Genomic DNA, 19,271 nt, shown 5'->3' on the forward strand with positions numbered 1-19,271 from the left:
AAACTGTCACAGAAGGGATGCAGGGACACAAACAGAACATGAAACACTCTGTGATCTTTCCAGGTAGTTAGGGCCCAGATACTACTGTCTTTGCCTGGTTGGGAGAAAGGGGTTCTGTGGGACCTTTAGTTTTTATTCTCCAGGATGGAGGTGGGCATTAATTCCAAGAGCAAGCAATGGAGGATAACAGTGGCTTTGACCTAGGAATCTGGTTGGCAGTGCTGAGATTTCCTGGAGGTCACTTGGTAGAAGCTCCCCAGCATGACCACTACCTGGATAAGTCACATGAAAGGTTTGTCAGGAAGTGTAATAGTGCAATTCTTGATGATGTTTGGGTTTTCCTCTAGAGGACCCAGGGCAGCCCGCAGGACTGTCTGACCATGCGCTCACTCCCATACCCACACACCCACTCACTCACATATCTATGAGTGCTTCCTGTGTACCAGAGCTTGGGCTAGGTCCTGAGAATGCAAAGATTAAAAACAATTTTCCCTGGTCTTTAGGAGCCCGTAGGCTAGCAGACAAACAACTACAATGCATGGCAGCCCAAACAGGCTGAGTAACATCTGGGGATGTCGGGAAAGCATCATAAAGTGTCCAACACTATTCCCATAAGCCTCCAAACTAAAATCCATCTCCTGTCTAGACAAGTCAAGATCAACTGGCTACCAGGCATTTTGGTTTTTCCTGGTAAGGTGCATAAAGAAAATGATAGTATTTGAAGGCCTCACTGGGGTAAAGCCATCATCTGATGAATGAATAAATGATGGGACATTTGAGTTGGATCTTGAAAGATGATTAGAGTTTACCAAACAGAGAAATGGTAGAAGGTATTCTAGGGGGAAGAAATTGACAACTGGTCTGGGCCCACCATGATGTACTCTGTGTATGCCCTTAGTAAAATGCTCCTAAACATGTCTAAAACTTGCTTTCCGCATGTGCAAAATGTTGATAATAGCTATCAGAATTGTAGAGATTCACAGTGATGTTTGTAAAGTGTCTTCGCGATCTTCAAATATAAGGTTTCGTGATAAATAGCTACTGGATTTATTATTATTATTATTATTGATTATTTTGAAACAGAGTCTCACTCTGTCACCCAGGCTAGAGTGCAGTGGTGTGATCTTGGCTTACTACAACGTTCGCCTCCTAGATTCAAGTGACCATCCTACCTCAGCCTCCCAAGTAGCTGGGATTACAGGCGTGTACCACCACCACACCTGGCTAACTTTTGTATTTTTAGTGGAGATGGAGTTCCGCCATGTTGGCCAGGCTGGTCTTGATCTCCTGACCTCAAGTGATCTGCCTGCTTTGGCCTCCCAAAGGCTGAATTTACAGTCTGAGATTACAGACGTGAGCCACCACGCCTGTCCTATTATTATTGTTTAAATGAATATGACCTTTGTTACTGGTTGCAAGACTTATTGTTGAGTTTGGTGTTGAAAACATAAGGAGAGCCATTCTTCTAACTATTCATAGCCTCATGGTTTCTCGTCCTGACTTATTCCTGGAAAGACTGAGTGCTGTGTGATTGTGTCTGGTTCTGATCATGAATTCACAGAATAATTCTTCCATTAAGCTTTGTACTCCACATTCACTGACTCATAGGACACGAGAAAAGAAGTTCTTTATGTGGACTTGAAAGATAGGGAGGGCACACTGAAGTTCTCGCAGCCGATGCGCTGCTCTGTTCTACCGATGTGATCTACCCTTGTGAACCTTTTCTCTTTGAATTAGACAAAGATCTCCGTTAAGAACCCACTCACACTGATCTGGGGACAGAAATCTATTCAACCTAGTGGGCATTTAAAGAAATCTTTTATAGGAACAAAATCTGCTTTGAGTGGTTAGCGCTCTGCTTTTTGTAAAGCTAAAAAAAAAAATCTGTTAATCCTAGCACTTTGGGGAAAAAAATGTATCTGTGACAAAAGCTGAAGTTTTCTTAAAACAGAAAAAAAATTATACTTGGGAGGCTGCCTCTTCTCCCAGTTTATTTCTTTAATAATAATGATAACAGGCCAGATGCAGTGGCTCACGCCTATAATCTCAGCACTTTGAGAGGCTGAGGCGGGAGGATCACAGGAGGTCAGGAGTTTCAGAGACCAGCCTGGCCAATGTGGTGAAACCCTGTCTCTACAAAAAATACAAAAATTAGCCAGGTGTAGTGGCACATGCCTGTAATCCCAGCTACTCAGGAGGTGGAGGCAGGAGAATCTCTTGAACCCAGGAAATGGAGGTTGCAGTGAGCCGAGATCGCACCACTGCACTCCAGCCTCAGCGAAGAGCGAAACTCCATCTTAAAAACAAAACAATAATGATAACGAAAGAGCTATGGCCATTGGGCACTTATTTAAACACTATAGTAGCTCATTTAATTCAACAATAGCCTTGCCAGACTGATAGTGTTATTTGTGCTTTACAGATGAGGAATTAGAGGCTTAAAGAGGTGTAGTGCCTTGCCCAAGGTCATATAGCTAAGGAATTATGGAAGAAAACTTGAAAACCAAGCAAGTATGCTTGACTCCGGAGATTTTGCTTTTAGCTAGTAGGCTTTATGGTTTCCCTTTTATATCACATTAGTATTTCTGTTTCATTAGTCTCACTATGTGTTGGGGAGAATGTGGGATGCTCAGAAAAGACTCATGAGCTATTGCAGTGAAGTTGTACCTGAAGTTTATTACATGGCTTCTGTCTTCTTCCTCTCCTTAGCTACGGGGTGCTACTTTGGGAGTTGCTGACTGGTGAGGTGCCCTTTCGAGGCATTGATGGCTTAGCGGTCGCTTATGGAGTGGCCATGAACAAACTCGCCCTTCCTATTCCTTCTACATGCCCAGAGCCTTTTGCCAAACTCATGGAAGGTAAGTAAACCCTGGCCTGAACCAAACTGGAGACACTTTGCCTCTTATAATCACTGGGTAGAGTTTGGCCAATTCTATGAGATCAGTTACTGAAAGAGGAGATAAAGTTTCAGTCACCTAAGGAGGAATCCTATGGGCAACTAGAAAGGCTTCTTCAAGATGATGTCCACACCCTGCTGCAAGGAGGTCACATCTCCAGGCACTGTAGAAGTGAAATTAGTAACAAAAGCCTGCTATCCGGTATTTAGCATATTATTATGCAATGCAAAATCAGAAAGTACAGTAACTTTTATGTCAGGACCTCTGAATACCTTAAAGAGATGTGAAGAACATCTTCGGAGAAAGAACTCTAAAATTTAGTCTTCTAGTCAGACCCCATAATTTTGTAACTAAGGAATCTAAAGCTAAGCGAAGTTGAGTGGATAGGTGGCCGCCCCATTAGGGAGTGGCTGAGCTGGGATTAGATAGAATTCACTTTCCCTGACTCCCACTAGAATGCTTTTCATCCTCACCTCCTCATCATCCCATTGTGGGTGGGGGAAGGCTAATTCATTTATTTATGGGAAACTGAAGCCCAGGGCAGCATTCCTCATTTGTCTATTCTTTGTTTTTTTTTTTTTTTTGAGACGGAGTCTGGCTCTGTCGCCCAGGCTGGAGTGCAATGGCCGGATCTCAGCTCACTGCAAGCTCCGCCTCCTGGGTTCATGCCGTTCTCCTGCCTCAGCCTCCTGGGTAGCTGGGACTACAGGCGCCCGCCACCTCGCCCGGCTAGTTTTTTGTATTTTTTAGTAGAGACGGGGTTTCACTGTGTTAGCCAGGATGGTCGCAATCTCCTGACCTTGTGATCCACCCGTCTCGGCCTCCCAAAGTGCTGGGATTACAGGCTTGAGCCACCACGCCCGGCCATCTATTCTTGAATCAGGTAGTAACATGGTAAATTGTGTTGTGGTGGTGCTTTGTATAAGAAAACTCTTTGGGCTCACTTTTCTTACCCTTAATTAACAGCCAGAATGGAATGAGTACAGAACTGCTGCATTTCTTTTCCATTTTCACTTGTTATGGTTGTAATGGTGGCCAGTTTGCTTTACTTCCTGAGCCTTATTTGAGGTTACCTAAATTCTGATCTCTGTTTCTGGAAGAAGTAAGAGGTAGTTTTCTGGGAAGTGAGGCCACGTAATAGCCTAAGTCTTATATGTTTGCCTCTGACCAATCATGCTGTCTGAGTATTCACATGTTCTATTCAGACTGCTGGAATCCTGATCCCCACTCACGACCATCTTTCACGAATATCCTGGACCAGCTAACCACCATAGAGGAGTCTGGTTTCTTTGAAATGCCCAAGGACTCCTTCCACTGCCTGCAGGATGACTGGAAACACGAGATTCAGGAGATGTTTGACCAACTCAGGGCCAAAGAGAAGGTAAAAAAAAAAAAAAAAAAGAAAAAAAAAAAAAGAAAAAAGATACACATTGAATTAGTAGACCTCACCCACTGGGACCTCTGGACCAAGTCTGACGGACCACCTTGATTCTAGCATGCCCACCTTCCTGCTTGGTATCTACTTAATTATCCAAACCAGAGAAGAATGCAGTTGGGCAATTGCCAGTGGGATGTCTCACCCTGTCAGCTGGAAATATGAGAGGTTCTGGAAATGTTTCTTGATTCTACAGTGGACTTCTAGAGGAAGGTTAACTTGATATAGGGATACTTCGACCTTGAGAATAGTTATCAGAACATCCTTCCAGTGTCTTTTGACATCAGAATCAGAAATAGAATATGGGCTAAAAATACCATAGGTCTGAAATTGTGTGGCATTTTTTGTGTTTTTATGAAAAGTATTTCAAGCCCAAACCAACCAGGGAGTTCAGAGACTCCTAGTCTACCAGAGATCTGCCTTTTTGTTTGGTGGTCATTCCCTAAATGGCCCCTTTCTGTTCCCTCAGTGTGTCCCTAGCAGTCAGTGTACACACAGGTGAAGCCAGTTACATGCAGTTATTTTGCTTATATAGGGGCAGGACTAAATCTAAGGGATGTAGCTAGGAGCAAGAGGGAAGTCTTTATAGATTTCGTTAATTTCTTTTTTATTTTCTCACTCTGCACTATGGGAATTTGGGAAGTTAATAGCCACATGATAATAATGATAGCTAAAATTGTTTATGGCTTTATGGTTTCCCACTTTTTCCACTAAAAAATTTGATGAGACCTTTTTGTCTGTTTTATCCAGGAGTCCTATGGCTCCTGCCGTCAGTGTGTAGGCCAGGTGTTACTATTGTTTCCATCTCAGAGCTTAGGGTCAGCAACTTGCCTGAAGTAACAGAGTTAGTAAGTGGGAAAGCAGAATCTTGAATGTGGGTCTTCTGATTCCAAAAACCTATATTCTTTGTAATATTATATTAGTCTGTTCTCATGCTGCTAATAAAGACATACCCAAGACTGGTTAATTTATAAAGGAGAAAGGTTTAATCAACTCACAGTTCCACAGGGCTGGAGAGGCCTCAGGAAACTTACAATCATGGTGGCAAACAGGTCCTTCTTCACATGGTGGCAGGAAGAAAAATAAGTGCCCAGCAAAGAGAGAAGCCCCTTATAAAACCATCAGATATCGTGAGAACTAACTCATTATCACGAGAACAGGATAGGGAAACCACCCCCATGATTCAATTATCTCCACCTGGTCCCTCCCATGACCCATGGGGATTATGGAAACTACAATTCAAGATAAGATTTAGGTGAGGATACAGTCAAACCTTATCAATGTCATTTTTGTTCTACACAAATGACTTACAAATAATTTCTGGAGCTGATCTGAAGATATTAAACTCTTTATGGAACATAGCAATTCTGAACATACTACTGTTTGCCAAGTCAATGAGCATTCTCTAGAAGAATGGAGTGAGCTTACAGTGACTCTTTAGGGACCCTGGTGGGTGGACCTGCACTGACTGTTGAGCAGAATGATTACAAAAGACTGTTCCTGTCACCAAATACTGTTCCAGCTAGAAGAATCCCAAGAGTTGCTGGCCTTTTTTTTTTTTTTTTTTTTTTTTTTTTTTTTTTTTATTGCTGCATCACTGACCCTTGGCCCTTGGTTACTTTCTTTTAATTGATGAAATTATAAGGGCACCAGCCAGTAAGAAAAATGAAGGTTGGATTTTGTCAGTAAGTAGTTACTAGGAAATCAAACTCATTCTTATAATAGCTAACATTTGCAGAGCATATGCTATGTGCCATATTCATGAATTATCTTATTTAATGAGATAATAATTGTCTGTGTCAATGATGTCAGTGCTGTTAACTCCGTATTGCATGTGATGCCCATATTAACTTGTTCAAGGCCACACAGTTAATGGTGGTGAAGCTGGGACCTGAATAGGCAGTTTGTTCCAGAGTTCTTTCTCTTAGCCACCATGCTATGATGTCTCTCTGTTATAAGGCTTGTTGTTTGGTAAGTGAGAGTAAGATGTGCTTTCTCTCAGGAGAGATTCTTCTTAACTCATTCTGTTGTGGAAGATGTGATTTGCAAACTGTGCAACACAAATAGGTGATGCACAAGTAGGAGATTCAACATGTTTAAGGGTCCTCCAGGTGAATGGTATCATAGATGTATATTCCCCAAATATCCTGATTTACCCTATGATTCAGCTAATTCCTCAAGTTGGATCAACCTACTGCTTCTAAGTATTATTGTGAGAATGCATTGGTGTCATCTGGGGTTTGTGTTCCATTAAAGAGAGAGGCTTAGAGCCAAACCATCCCTTAGACAAGAGCATGGAGGAGAGGAGGACTTAGGAAGCTTGAAATTAGCTTTGACTTTTAAACTTTTACACTTAACAGCAAAATCAACCAACTAGGAATATTTTTCCGGCATCTTCCATGAATTTTTCTTCTCTTGGTAATGAAAACAAAGTCACAGGACAGAGAAACAAAGGATTTGGAGGGTGCACAGCAATTAATTTGAGGTTTATTTCATCAAGGAAGAAGTAGTTCAAGTTCAAGTTCAACTCTCAGGAACTTGTGATAAATACATGTTCCCATAAAGAAGGATTTCATTCATAAAATTGCACTCTATCTCCTATTACCATTTCTCTTCATTCATTTATTGACTCAGTAGTTATTCAACCACTGAGCACTTACCACATGCTAGACACTTTTCAGTGTGCTAATTTTTTTGTCATTTCTTTTCTATTCCTTTTTTGTTGTTGTTGTTGTTGTTTTGAGACAAAGTCTTGCGCTGTCACCCAGGCTGGAGTGCAATGGCACGATCTCGGCTTACTGCAACCTCTGCCTCCCAGGTTCAAGCAATTCTCCTGCCTCAGCCTCCCAAGTAGCTGGGATTACAGGTACACGTCACCATGCCCAGCTGATTTTTGTGTTTTTAGTAGACAGGGTTTCACTATGATGGCCAGGCTGGTCTCAAATTCCCGATCTCAGGTGATCCGCCTGCCTCGGCCTCCCAAAGTGCTGGGATTACAGGTGTGAGACACCACACCCGGCCTTCTTTCTGTCACTTTTATGGCTATGTTGACATTCTACTGGGGATGGAAGACAAGCTGAATGAAGAATTTGTAGCATCAGAATATGATATTCATTTCTTGATCTCTTTCCTCTCTTCTACTGTTAACCTCCTGCTCAGCTTCCCCAATATGGGTTCACATGCTTGTTTTCTAGCTCTAGGTTCTCTTTCTACCCTATTTTGTTTTAATCCAGAATGGTTACTTATAGTGAGTATTTCATTGAGAAATTAGGTTTCGACCACAGAAGTGTTGCTGTGGCTCCTTTATTGAAGAAATATCCTGCTTTTCCAGACATTGCTCTTTCCAGGTTCCACCCCACACTCCACTTTAATGCAAGGCCCAGGGTAACCAGCATTAACAGTTTAAATTGTAGGTTTAAAATTTTTGTAGTCATGTTTTGTTTTCTTTCCTGTTTTCTCTCCTGTTTCCTGATTCGATATCCCCTCCCCTCTTTCCAGAAATTCAGTGCTGGGCTCACTTCTGAACTCATGCGGAAGGAGAAAGGGGAGGTAGGGAAGAGGTTCTGCCATCTGATGTGGCTCCCACCTCCGTTCTCAGCACAGGACAAAAGGGACCGTTCTTGGGTCACAAGATGAAATTCCAAATGGGACTTTGTCCCAGTTTCACCTTCCAGCTTTCTGGCTTCAGCTCTCCCCCTAGCAGTGTGACTGACTGTCCTTCAGACTTGCAGGGGCACAGCCTGCTCTGGGGTGACATCTCCTGTGCTCATTGAACAGTTCATTTCAGTGGAGTGTGTAGAGCAGCAGCCAAATTTGGTTCTAGAGCAAGTACCTGAAAAAGACCTCAGGAAATGTTCTCTTTTTTTCCTTGCTATGCTTTCATGATTCTTCCAGAGCAAATCATTGTCCTTTAAGATAAGGTGAAAGTTGAAACCACATACCTCAGTAGATTCGTTCCTCAAGTGAACATAAAGATTCAGATGACATGCCTCACATAGCTTTTGAGCAGCCACCCTGGAAATATATTTTTATTTAATTGTTAGGTGTTACCTGGAAGATGATTTATGTACTGTGGACACATTTTAAGCTGAATTAAGTTGGCTCTGGTTTAAAAAACATCTTTTTGTTTGTTTTTTGTTTTGTTATTTTTAATTATACTTTAAGTTCTGGGGTACATGTGCAGAATGTGCAGTTTTGTTACATAGGTATACATGTGCCATGTGGTTAACTGCACCCATCAACCCGTCGCCTACATTAGATATTTTTCCTAATGCTCTCCCTCCCTTAGCCCCCCACCCCCTACAGGGTGTGTGACATTCACCCCCCTGTATCCATGTGTTCTCATTGTTCAACTCCCACTTAGAGTGAGAACATGTGGTGTTTGGTTTTCTGTTCTTGTGTTAGTTTGCTGAGAAGGATGGTTTCCAGCTTCATCCATGTCCCTACAAAGGATATGAACTCATCCTTTTTTATGGCTGCATAGTATCATGGTGTATATGTGCCACATTTTCTTAATCCAGTCTATCATTGATGGACATTTGGGTTGGTTCCAAGTCTTTGCTATTGTGAATAGTGCCACAATAAACATACGTGTGCATGTGTCTTTATAGTAGAATGATTTATAATCCTTTGGGTATATACCCAGTAATGGGATTGCTGGGTCAGATGGTATTTCTAGTTCTAGATCCTTGAGGAGTTGCCACACTGTCTTCCACAATGGTTGAATTAATTTATACTCCCACCAACAGTGTAAAAGCTTTCCTATTTCTCCACATCTTCTTCAGCATCTGTTGTTTTCTGACTTTTTACTGATACCATTCTAACTGGCGTGAGATGGTATCTCATTGTGGTTTTGACTTGCAATTCTCTAGTGGCCAGTGATGATGAGCTTTCTTTCATATGTTTGTTGGCTGCATAAATGTCTTCTTTTGAGAAGTGTCTGTTCATATCCTTCGCCCACTTTTTGATGGGGTTGTTTGTTTTTTTCATGTAAATTTGTTTACGTTCTTTGTAGATTCTGGATATTAGCCCTTTGTCAGATGGATGGATTGCAAAGTTTTCTCCCATTCTGTAGGTTGCCTGTTTACTCTGATGATAGTTTCTTTTGCTGTGCAGAAGCTCTGTAGTTTAATTAGATCCCCTTTGTCAATTTTGGCTTTTGTTGCCATTGCGTTTGGTGAAAAAACATCTTTTATATAATAGAAAAAATTTGGCTGGGCGCAGTGGCTCACGCCTGTAATCCTAGCACTTTGAGAGGCTGAGGCAGATGGATCACTTGATGCCAGGAGGGGACCACCTAATCTCTACTAAAAACACAAAAAAATTAGCCAGGTTTGGTGGCACATGCCTATAATCCCAGCTACTCTGGTGACTGAGACATGAAAATCACTTGAACTAGGGATGCAGGAGGCTGAGGCAGGAGAATTGTTTGAACCCAGGAGGCGGAGGTTGTGGTGAGCTGAGATCGTACCACTGCACTCCAGCCTGGGTGACAGAATGAGATTCTGTCTCAAAAAATAGAAAGTAAAGTAGAACCAAGTCTGTAAATAAATACATGATTATATTTTCTAGTCAAACCTATATATATATATATATATATCTTTTTTTTAATCTCAGGCAATTTTAATGAAGAAGAAAGGAGCAACTAGAAACTCTCAGCCCCCATCTCTAGGGCTTGGCCTATGACTTTAGCTTCTCCAGCTGTCCCCTCAGTATGGCTGTTCTGAGCCTTCCTTTCCCCACCATTCAAGGTGGTCTGATGTTCATTTACCAGCTATCGAGTCCTCTCTCTTCACTGAGCATCATAGGAGAACTCTCCAGGTCACCATGAGCCCTCTGGGGGTTCTCAGGCCTCACCCCAGAGCCCCTCTGCACTGAGCACCCCAGTCTTTTCTCTGATGGTTCTGCTCTTCCTGCAGGAACTTCGCACTTGGGAGGAGGAGCTGACACGGGCTGCGCTGCAGCAGAAGAACCAGGAGGAACTGCTGCGGCGTCGCGAGCAGGAGCTGGCCGAGCGGGAGATTGACATCCTGGAACGGGAGCTCAACATCATCATCCACCAGCTGTGCCAGGAGAAGCCCCGGGTGAAGAAACGCAAGGGCAAGTTCAGGAAGAGCCGGCTGAAGCTCAAGGACGGCAACCGCATCAGCCTCCCTTCCGGTCAGTGGCCTGGGGCCGGCTGGGAAGTGGGAGCAGGGCAAGGAGCTGGTGTGGCAGAGGGTTTATGGGAGCCGGGGACTGAGCTTGGAAACATGACACCCTGGGGCTCAAACTCCAGCCTGTTTGAAATGGGCCATTCTGTTCAGTGGAAAGATTGGCATGCTGAAAATCTACCCGACTCCAGGGAAATTGTTGCATGTGAGTGAACGCAGAATATGAAGTAAGGACAACCTGGCAAGGTCCAGGCTGCTAGAAGCCTGGTGGCTCACAGGGGCACATCTCACTTTAGGCAAACCTGGAGAGGGAAGCATGAAGTTGGGGGAAAACATTCCAGGGTGTGCGTGTGTGAGGCATGAGAAGTTTTGGCTCTGCAAAATAACTTGTCTCAAGGTTTCTTTTTTTTTGTTTTTTGAGACAGAGTTTTGCTTTTGTTGCCCAGGTTGGAGTGCAATGGTGTGATCTCGGCTCACTGCAACCTCCACCTCCCGGTTCAAGCGATTCTCCTGCGCCAGGCTCCTGAGTAGCTGGGATTACAGGCGCGTGCCACCACACCCGGCTGATTTTTGTATTTCACCATGTTGGCCAGGCTGGTCTCGAACTCCTGACCTCAAGTGATCCACCCACCTTGGCCTCCTAAAGTGCTAGGATTACAGGTGTGAGCCACCACACCTGGCTGAGGTTTCTTTAATTAGTCCTGAGTACAGTTGAGTTTAGGTTGAATGTATGGGAAGTCGCCTGATAAGATTTACATGTGACCTTTCAGACAGACACATCAGTTGAATAGAGGTGCATCTGTTGTACTTCAGCCTTGGGGAAAATATAAAGAAATGTGAAACTATGAGTTAGAATCTTTGTGGTGTATAATATATCCATGGAGGGAGCTGAATGCTAAAATGTGTGTTGATGTAGATAAAGGTATTCACTGTGTTCTAAGTCTATAAGGCCCTAGAAAGCAGGCTTATTAGAAGCGTAAGGAACAGGCTGGGCGCAATGGCTCACGCCTATAATCCCAGCACTTTGGGAGACTGAGGCTGGTTGATCACCTAAGGTCGGGAGTTTGAGACCAGCCTGACTAACATGGAGATACCCTGTCTCTACTAAAAATATAAAATTACCCAGGCATGGTGGTGCATGCCTGTAATCCCAGCTACTCAGGAGGCTGAGGCAGGAGAATTGCTTGAACCCAGGAGGCGGAGGTTGTGGTGAGCTGAGATTGTACCCTTGCATTCCAACCTGGGCAACAAGAGTGAAACTCCATCTCAAAAAAAAAGTGTAAGGAACAAAGAAAGAATGGTCTAATAGGGGTAGGAGTAGATGATGTTAAGCACTAGAATGGTGGCTTGATTAAGTACAGATAAGGGAACTCATTCCATGCAGTTGAGTGAATATGTTCATCAGCCATGTTTCCTTGCTGCACATTTGTTTTTCCTTTTCAGACAGCATGGAGTCTTTAAGCACCCCTTGAGCATCTAGCATGTGCCAGCATATTGTTGCATGCTGGGATGCAGATAGAAAAGCTGTAGTTCCCACCTGCAGGGAGATCACAGTCTAATGGGGAGACATAGGTGCAAGCAAGCGGCTGTTTATTATACCTCTTTGATAGATGAGGAGACTGAAACTGAGAAATTTAGTGCTGTAAGTTTTATATTCTTTATGCTGTACTGTAACTTCCTTTGGAATGTGTCCACATTGGAGCCATTTGCTCCATCTCCCTCACTGCCCTAGGTTCCCACAAGGGCTAGTCGTTGATATCCTGCTCTGCCTGCAGTTAGTGAGAAGAATCAGTGTCCCTGCTTTGGTCCCTGAGAAAAAAGGACCAAATCTGTCTGATAATAGATTATGTGAAACCAGTAATTTTAAGTTAAATTTCCTAGAATAATCAACAATATCTCATGAGCTAAACAGCTATTCTTTTTTTTTTTTTTTTTTTTTTTCTGAGACGAGTCTCGCTCTGTTGCCTGGGCTGGAGTGCAGTGGCTGGATCTCAGCTCACTGCAAGCTCCGCCTCCCGGGTTTATGCCATTCTCCTGCCTCAGCCTCCCGAGTAGCTGGGATTACAGGCGCCCGCCACCTCACCCGGCTAGTTTTTTGTATTTTTTTAGTAGAGACGGGGTTTCACCGTGTTAGCCAGGATGGTCTCGATCTCCTGACCTTGTGATCCGCTCGTCTTGGCCTCCCAAAATGCTGGGATTACAGGCTTGAGCCACCGCGCCCGGCCCTAAACAGCTATTCTTAATACATAATTGCTCAAACTATATTCATTATATAGACAACTTTATGAAGCTCACTAATGAAGTTCACTTGCACAGTGAATTTTCCATCTTTTTATACGTTCATCTCCCCATGTCCTTTGGGAAAAAGAGATGATTCTAAAAGAGAACATTTCCCAGGTGAACAAAGAGCTTTTCAGGAAACTGGGGCCTGTCCCTCGAGGATGCTGAGAAATGTCAGATTTCTTATATGAATTTGATTATGGGAAATGTTAATGCATACATGTGTTTGTCTTTCCCCAAGCAGATTTCCAGCACAAGTTCACGGTGCAGGCCTCCCCCACCATGGATAAAAGGAAGAGTCTTATCAACAGCCGCTCAAGTCCTCCTGCAAGCCCCACCATCATTCCTCGTCTTCGAGCCATCCAGTGTGAGACTGTTTCCCAAATTAGCTGGGGCCAGAACACATCAGGGGCACCTGTCCCCTGCTCTGTCCAGCCACCGACTGGTCCAGGCTTGCTCCATCCATAACTTCTGCCACCTCTCCTCGACAATGTGTATATACATGCACATATGTACGCAAACCCTTAGCCCTCTCCCTTGTCTCTCTCCATTAACTTTACTACTGCCCCCTCTACCTTTTAGTCACATATCAGCAAAGGGGTTCGTGGGTACTAATGGGATCTTTAGTGGTTCGCAAAGCAATTTGGAAACTGGTGTGTGATGTAGATACAGGTTACTACCTGGCCTGAGAACCTCGCACACTCTTTGACATATTTGGGGCGTTGTTGTTTTTCTTTCGTCCACGCGTCCCAAGGAAGGGTTTTTTTTCAAAGTATAGCTCCTAAGGAAACTTCCCATATACTTTATAATAAGCCAAATCTGGACCAGTTTTAGCTGCAGTATTTGCTTAAAAAAATATACTCACACATACATATAAGTGTGTGTGTGAATATACACCTATATGTGAATGAATTAGTTTTTCTGATTTAAAGACAGAGAGATTTTATTTAAAAATCCAAGATTTCGGCCGGGCATGGTGACTCATGCCTGTAATCCCAGCTTTGGGAAGCTGAGGCAGGCAGATCATGAGGTCAGGAGATCGAGACCATCCTGACCAACATGCTGAAACCCCACCTCTACTAAAAATACAAAAAAAAACATAGCTGGGTGTGGTGGCACCCGCCTGTAGTCCCAGCTACTCGGGAGGCTGAGGCAGGAGAATCTCTTGAACCTGGTAGGCAGAGGTTGCAAGTGAGCCAAGATTGCACCACTGCATTCCAGCATGGGTGACAGAGTGAGACTCTGTCTCAAAAAGAAAGATTTCTAGCTTGAAAAATGAAATGAAATCAGTGGGTTTCTTTTTTCATGTGGCCGCAGTTGGCTGGCACTAATAGCAGCTTCCATACACTCCATATTTTGCCTCAGCCGCTTCAACTCCTTGTTTTTTGGTAACTAGTTCACTTCGCTCATTTATGATATAAACACAATCCCTGGGGCATTTGGGTCTCAACCCTTGCTCCGAGGTATTCATGTCAGAAAAATATTCCTCCTCTCTTACCTGTCTTTCTCTAGGCCTGTTCCTTCCCCCTCTCCTACTCCTGACTTCCTTTTCCATAACCTTGAACTCCTCATTTTCTTCCTTCCCAGCCTTTTCTTTCCAAGATTTCTGCATTTCCATGCCTTCCTTGCCCTTGTCTTTTTTTCCCCCCTCGCCTGCCTCCTTATTTGCTCACTACCCAATCCCACCCAACAAAACAAGTTAAGTCAGATCTGTTTGGAACTCTGTTGTCTGGCTGGCCTGAGCTCTAGCTTTACATTGAATTTGTGAAAATTGAAGAAGTGTTTCCATGTTCAGTACTTTGAGAGAGCTAAATGATTGGTGGCTGAGAACTCCATTACTTTCCTGGAAGGGTCCACTTGGGGCACAGAGTTTTTGATAAGGTCTAACTTCCTTGCAGCTCCAAATGTGTGTGTGTGTGTCTGGTGGTATAGAGGCTAGTTTTGGGGGAGCCCTGTCTGTCCATGTTCTAGATCCTGTCCAACCCTTGTTGTTCACAGTGACACCAGGTGAAAGCAGCAAAACCTGGGGCAGGAGCTCAGTTGTCCCAAAGGAGGAAGGGGAGGAGGAGGAGAAGAGGGCCCCAAAGAAGAAGGGGCGGACGTGGGGGCCAGGGACGCTTGGTCAGAAGGAGTTTGCCTCGGGAGATGAAGGGTAAGTGCCAGATGACATGAAATTCTTTCTCACTTGAAGATGGATGCACCATTTAAACATGGGATATGAAATACCTTTTTTTCTCTGTCGTGTGTTTGATTGCTTTCTGAGAAATTGCAAGCTTCTTGATCTTTACAACAGTTTTTCGACCTCCGTGTTCCTGGAACCTCCTAGGACAGACATGGAAAACTTTTTCCATAAAGAGCCAGATAATATATATTTTAGGCCCTGTGATTCCTATGACTCTTGAGCTCCACTGTTGGAACACAGAAGCTGCCAGAGACCATGGACAACATGTAAATGAGCAAACGTGACTGTGTTCCAGTAAAACCTTATAAAAGCAAGTGGCCGGCAGGGTTTAACCCACCAGTTATAGTTTGCCAACCCCTGAAGGCATTCTACTCGGAGTAGCAAGTAGCCCAAGCATTAACCAAATGTACAAAGATCTTCCAGACTGTTCTGCTTATACCTGGCTCTTCGTCCTTAAAGCATTCATGCAGAGGAAAGAGAAGAAAGAGCAGAGGTTAACAGGACTCTCTTGCCTAGAGGTTCATCCTGAAGCAGGGGCAGGCAGAATAACCCAGCCCTGGTAGTGCAGTTTTATACAACTCCAGGGCCACTAGAACTTCTTTCAGGTCTCACCCCATAGCCATGCTGCCATGTATGATGGCCTCCTCTGGCAGGGCACAAGGGGGCTGAGAGCCTTGAGTGTGCTTGTATTCTCACTCATGGGCTTGAGGCCTGGGGGTCAAATTTTCCCCTGAGCCTAGGTTCTTCCCAGGCCAGGCACTCATAGTGTAGTAGTGAAGATCTTTGACTTTGGCACCAAACTGCCTGGGCACGAACCCTGGCACCACCACACCTAGCTGTGTAACCTTATGTTTTCTCATTTATAAGTGGGATCAGGCTTACAAGTGCCCTGAACCTGCAAATGGCCTTGGTAATCCTTTAAATACTAAGATTCCATGTCTAAAATCTATGATTTTCCGATGTCAGATCTGAGCTGAAGGTAAAAATCAGTTTGATTCATAAAGGATTGACTCTCTGAAGCTAGGCTTTGGAAATCACTAGATACCTTTGAGCAGAAAGTTTAGATATATAGGGCAAACTACCTCAGCTAGGTAAGAATCCAGCAATGGAATCCTTGGGGGAGCAGATTCTTCTACTAAGTTTTGTAGGGGCGAGAGCTCTCCAGTTTGTCCTTTGAGCTATCGGCTAGAGTAGGGTTGAACTGGGTCTGAGAAACTCAGTCACCCTGAGTCTCTTGATATTTCTTGCCATTAATGTGATTCCAGATAGAGTTTACCAGACTGGCTATGGATTTTAATAATTCCTATGGTTCTGCATCATTTAAAGAATTTTTTTTTGGTCTTAGTAGTAAATTAACTTTATTTCACATTGCAAAATATTAACTTTGGAATTTTCTTCTTCCTCACAAACTTTTGAAGGAATTAAAAAATACATGACTTAATTTTTTCATGATTCTCAGTTCCTATTGAAGGAATAAAAGTATATTCTATCCAGGCTTGAGTGAAGACCTCTTTAATGTCAGAAATTTTGAGAACTTCTATGTGATAATATTTCTGGTTTTAGTACCTTTTAACTAAAGAAAACGTGATGAACAAAAGCCATTTTGAATTCAGTAATGTTAAGTGAGTTTTGCATCCTCATCCTTTTAAAAAATAATACGTATTTGTCCAAAACATGCATACCTGTCTGTAGATTGCTTGGGTATCTATGGGTTCACAGGGACCCTGCAACTGTGCTGCAGGTGCCCAGGGATCTTTGTCCTGGGCCTGTGGTGGCTTAAACAGGATCATCTTGTTAAGATTCTTTCATGGTGTGGGCCTTGCGGCTGCACAGTAGGAAGGCAGCTGGCGACATAGTGTGAGTCCGTCTTTGATGTGGGAGAGGCTGAGCTGGATGTGCCCTCCATTGCCTGCTACTGATTCTCTTTATTCATTGAAGATCCCCTCAGAGACGTGAGAAAGCTAATGGTTTAAGTACCCCGTCAGAATCTCCACATTTCCACTTGGGGTGAGTCTTATCTTCACCCTTTCACCAACTGTCCTGGTAACAATGTCCCTTCCATTTCCTTGTTCTCACAGCATACCCCATAGAATCAAGCCTCATTATTGCCAGGGCTGAACTGACTTTTTTGTTTTTGTTTTAAGCAGTACCATTGTGCACCTTGGGAAAATTCCTGTGTTGATCTAATTTTACCATATTCTTCACTCCACTGACCACTCCAATTAGGATACTCCTGCTTGGTTTTAGAGAGGCTTAGATATGTGGCTATTTGTCCTTTGGTCTTCAGCACTGGTTTTGACTTTACTAGTCTGGATTTTCCTGGATCCAGAGCTGGAAGTAATGTTACGAGAGTCTCAGTTGGAAGCCCCAGGCTGTGGGTTTGGCAGCAGGCTTATCTCTGTCTCAGCAGGTATTTTGGTTGAAACCAGTGGTGGCTGGGATGTACTTTAATTTGCTGGTATTTCTGATAGCACTTGAAACAGAATTCTGAACAGGGAAAAAGTTGATCCTCTGTCTCTCTCAAGATGGCTGGGACTTTGGGGAAAGTGGTCTTTAGTTTAATGATTCTTTCTAGCCTTAAACAAAAAAAAAAAAAAAAGAGCAACTCTGGTCATAATCCTGATATTTCCAGGGCAACCATATCCCACAGATTCCTCAGTCCTCCCTTTTACTGTGCTCTAGGGAAAAGACCAGTGCTTCTAGGCCTCTGGTTCCCCCCTCCTACAAAGTGGTTGGCGGGGTGCCCAGGCTATATCCTCGGAGAGTTTCTGGCTTTCCATATGAGCTGATTATAGGGATTTGAAAGCGAGCCCCTGTCCTTCTGTCTCTCCACCCCCAGACAAACCGAGGGCTCTGCTTCAGCACTGTGCACTACCCACATAGGTCTGTCCCACAGTGCACTGGGTTGGTGTAGCTTTGTTGGTTGATCTTTCCTTTTGAAAAGGGGATGGCTTTGAAAATTGCCTAAGCATGCCATAAAGCTTGGAAAGAGCCTGAGAAACGCTGTGTGTGGAGTAGCCTGATCCACCTCTGCTAGCTCGGCCGCTCAGTGCTTGCCTGGCTTTGCAGGTCTTTGCATCATAATAACTGTAATGCCATGAATGTGTTGTGTCCAGTGTCTGCTTTGATTGCTTCTCTCTTAAGATGGGCTCAGGCAAGCCCCCTGCCAGCAGGGCCACCCTTATTCTTTCTGTCTGCTTGCCAGCCTGCCCACTAGTTCTTTCTACAGTTCCACAGCAGCATGTGAGGGGGGTGGGTCATGTCATTGCCCTTTTCTTCCCTGGAGCATGTGCATTTCTGTTTGTGAAGCAGGTGGGCTTGGTAAGGGTCATTGCCTGTATGTACTCCAAGGCTCTTGGGTAGAATGAAGCAGGCAGGGAGAGACGTTTCCATAGCCCCATGGAGCTGAGGGTCGAGTAAGGAAGGTAACCAGTTCTGACAGTTTCCTCTTTTCGTCTGATTCAGCCTCAAGTCCCTGGTAGATGGATATAAGCAGTGGTCGTCCAGTGCCCCCAACCTGGTGAAGGGCCCGAGGAGTAGCCCGGCCCTGCCAGGGTTCACCAGCCTTATGGAGATGGGTAAGCATAGCTCCTGTCTTGGCTCTCTCCCTGCTCCCTTGGGGCATTCTTGCCCAAGCTTCTAGGACTGTTTAAGGACCCCTGTCACTGCTTCATGGAGGCCGTCTCCCCTTCTACTCAACTCCTGCCCCCCACCCTATCCCTTCTTAGTTTGCTCCGCTCCCATTTCATTGAGTCTCCCCAAATTATCATTTCCTCCTGCTGCTGCCGTGGAGCCTGCCCTTGAAATTCTATCCCAAGGGACCAGTCATAGTCTTCTTAGGGCAGTGCAGATGGGTGAGGCATTATATCATTCATTGACCTTATCTGGATCTAGTTCCCCAGTGTGGCGAGTCCACAAAGTGGGGGATGGCAGTAAGGACACTGTAGCCTTCCTCCCAGGAAGCTTTTCCCGTGTTGCCCTGTGATGACTGAATGGGGAGGTGGTTCTCCATGCTGCCTCTCAGATGATGCTGTCTGTAGAGTTCCACGGTCATAATACATCAGCCAACAGAGTAGACTGGCTGTCCTGCACTAGGGATTCCAGGGTCATAATACATCAGTCAGCAGAGTCGACTGGCTGTCCTACACTAGGGATTCCAATCCTTTGCGGGAGACTGATCCTAAGACAAGTTGCTAGGTCATTGTCCTAGAAATCTAGAGGCCCTTTTAATTTTAAGGTACAAAAACATTGGGAATGTTTTTGTTCTAGAATGTTCAGTGTTCTAGAAACTCATACTGCACTTTGTGTTAAGGGGCCGTTATTAG

The 19,271-nt window shown here is 44.2% G+C and overlaps 1 protein-coding gene across 3 annotated transcripts in view; it reads left to right on the top strand.

The window, feature by feature from the left end:
* Positions 1 to 19,271, top strand: part of MAP3K9 (mitogen-activated protein kinase kinase kinase 9) — an 89,821-nt gene that overhangs the window by 59,010 nt on the left and 11,540 nt on the right. For 2 of the 3 annotated variants that reach the window (XM_010360625.2, XM_010360626.2), the window contains exons 4-10: positions 2,710 to 2,858; positions 4,103 to 4,278; positions 10,251 to 10,491; positions 13,009 to 13,131; positions 14,763 to 14,916; positions 16,885 to 16,953; positions 18,412 to 18,524. In XM_010360625.2, the coding sequence (XP_010358927.2) occupies positions 2,710 to 2,858; positions 4,103 to 4,278; positions 10,251 to 10,491; positions 13,009 to 13,131; positions 14,763 to 14,916; positions 16,885 to 16,953; positions 18,412 to 18,524 (1,025 nt within the window). The remainder of the gene's footprint in view (positions 1 to 2,709; positions 2,859 to 4,102; positions 4,279 to 10,250; positions 10,492 to 13,008; positions 13,132 to 14,762; positions 14,917 to 16,884; positions 16,954 to 18,411; positions 18,525 to 19,271) is intronic. The other variant, XM_030931026.1, reaches the window with a different exon arrangement.

This window comes from Rhinopithecus roxellana, chromosome 5, assembly GCF_007565055.1.
Source record: "Rhinopithecus roxellana isolate Shanxi Qingling chromosome 5, ASM756505v1, whole genome shotgun sequence".
NCBI lineage: Eukaryota > Metazoa > Chordata > Mammalia > Primates > Cercopithecidae > Rhinopithecus > Rhinopithecus roxellana.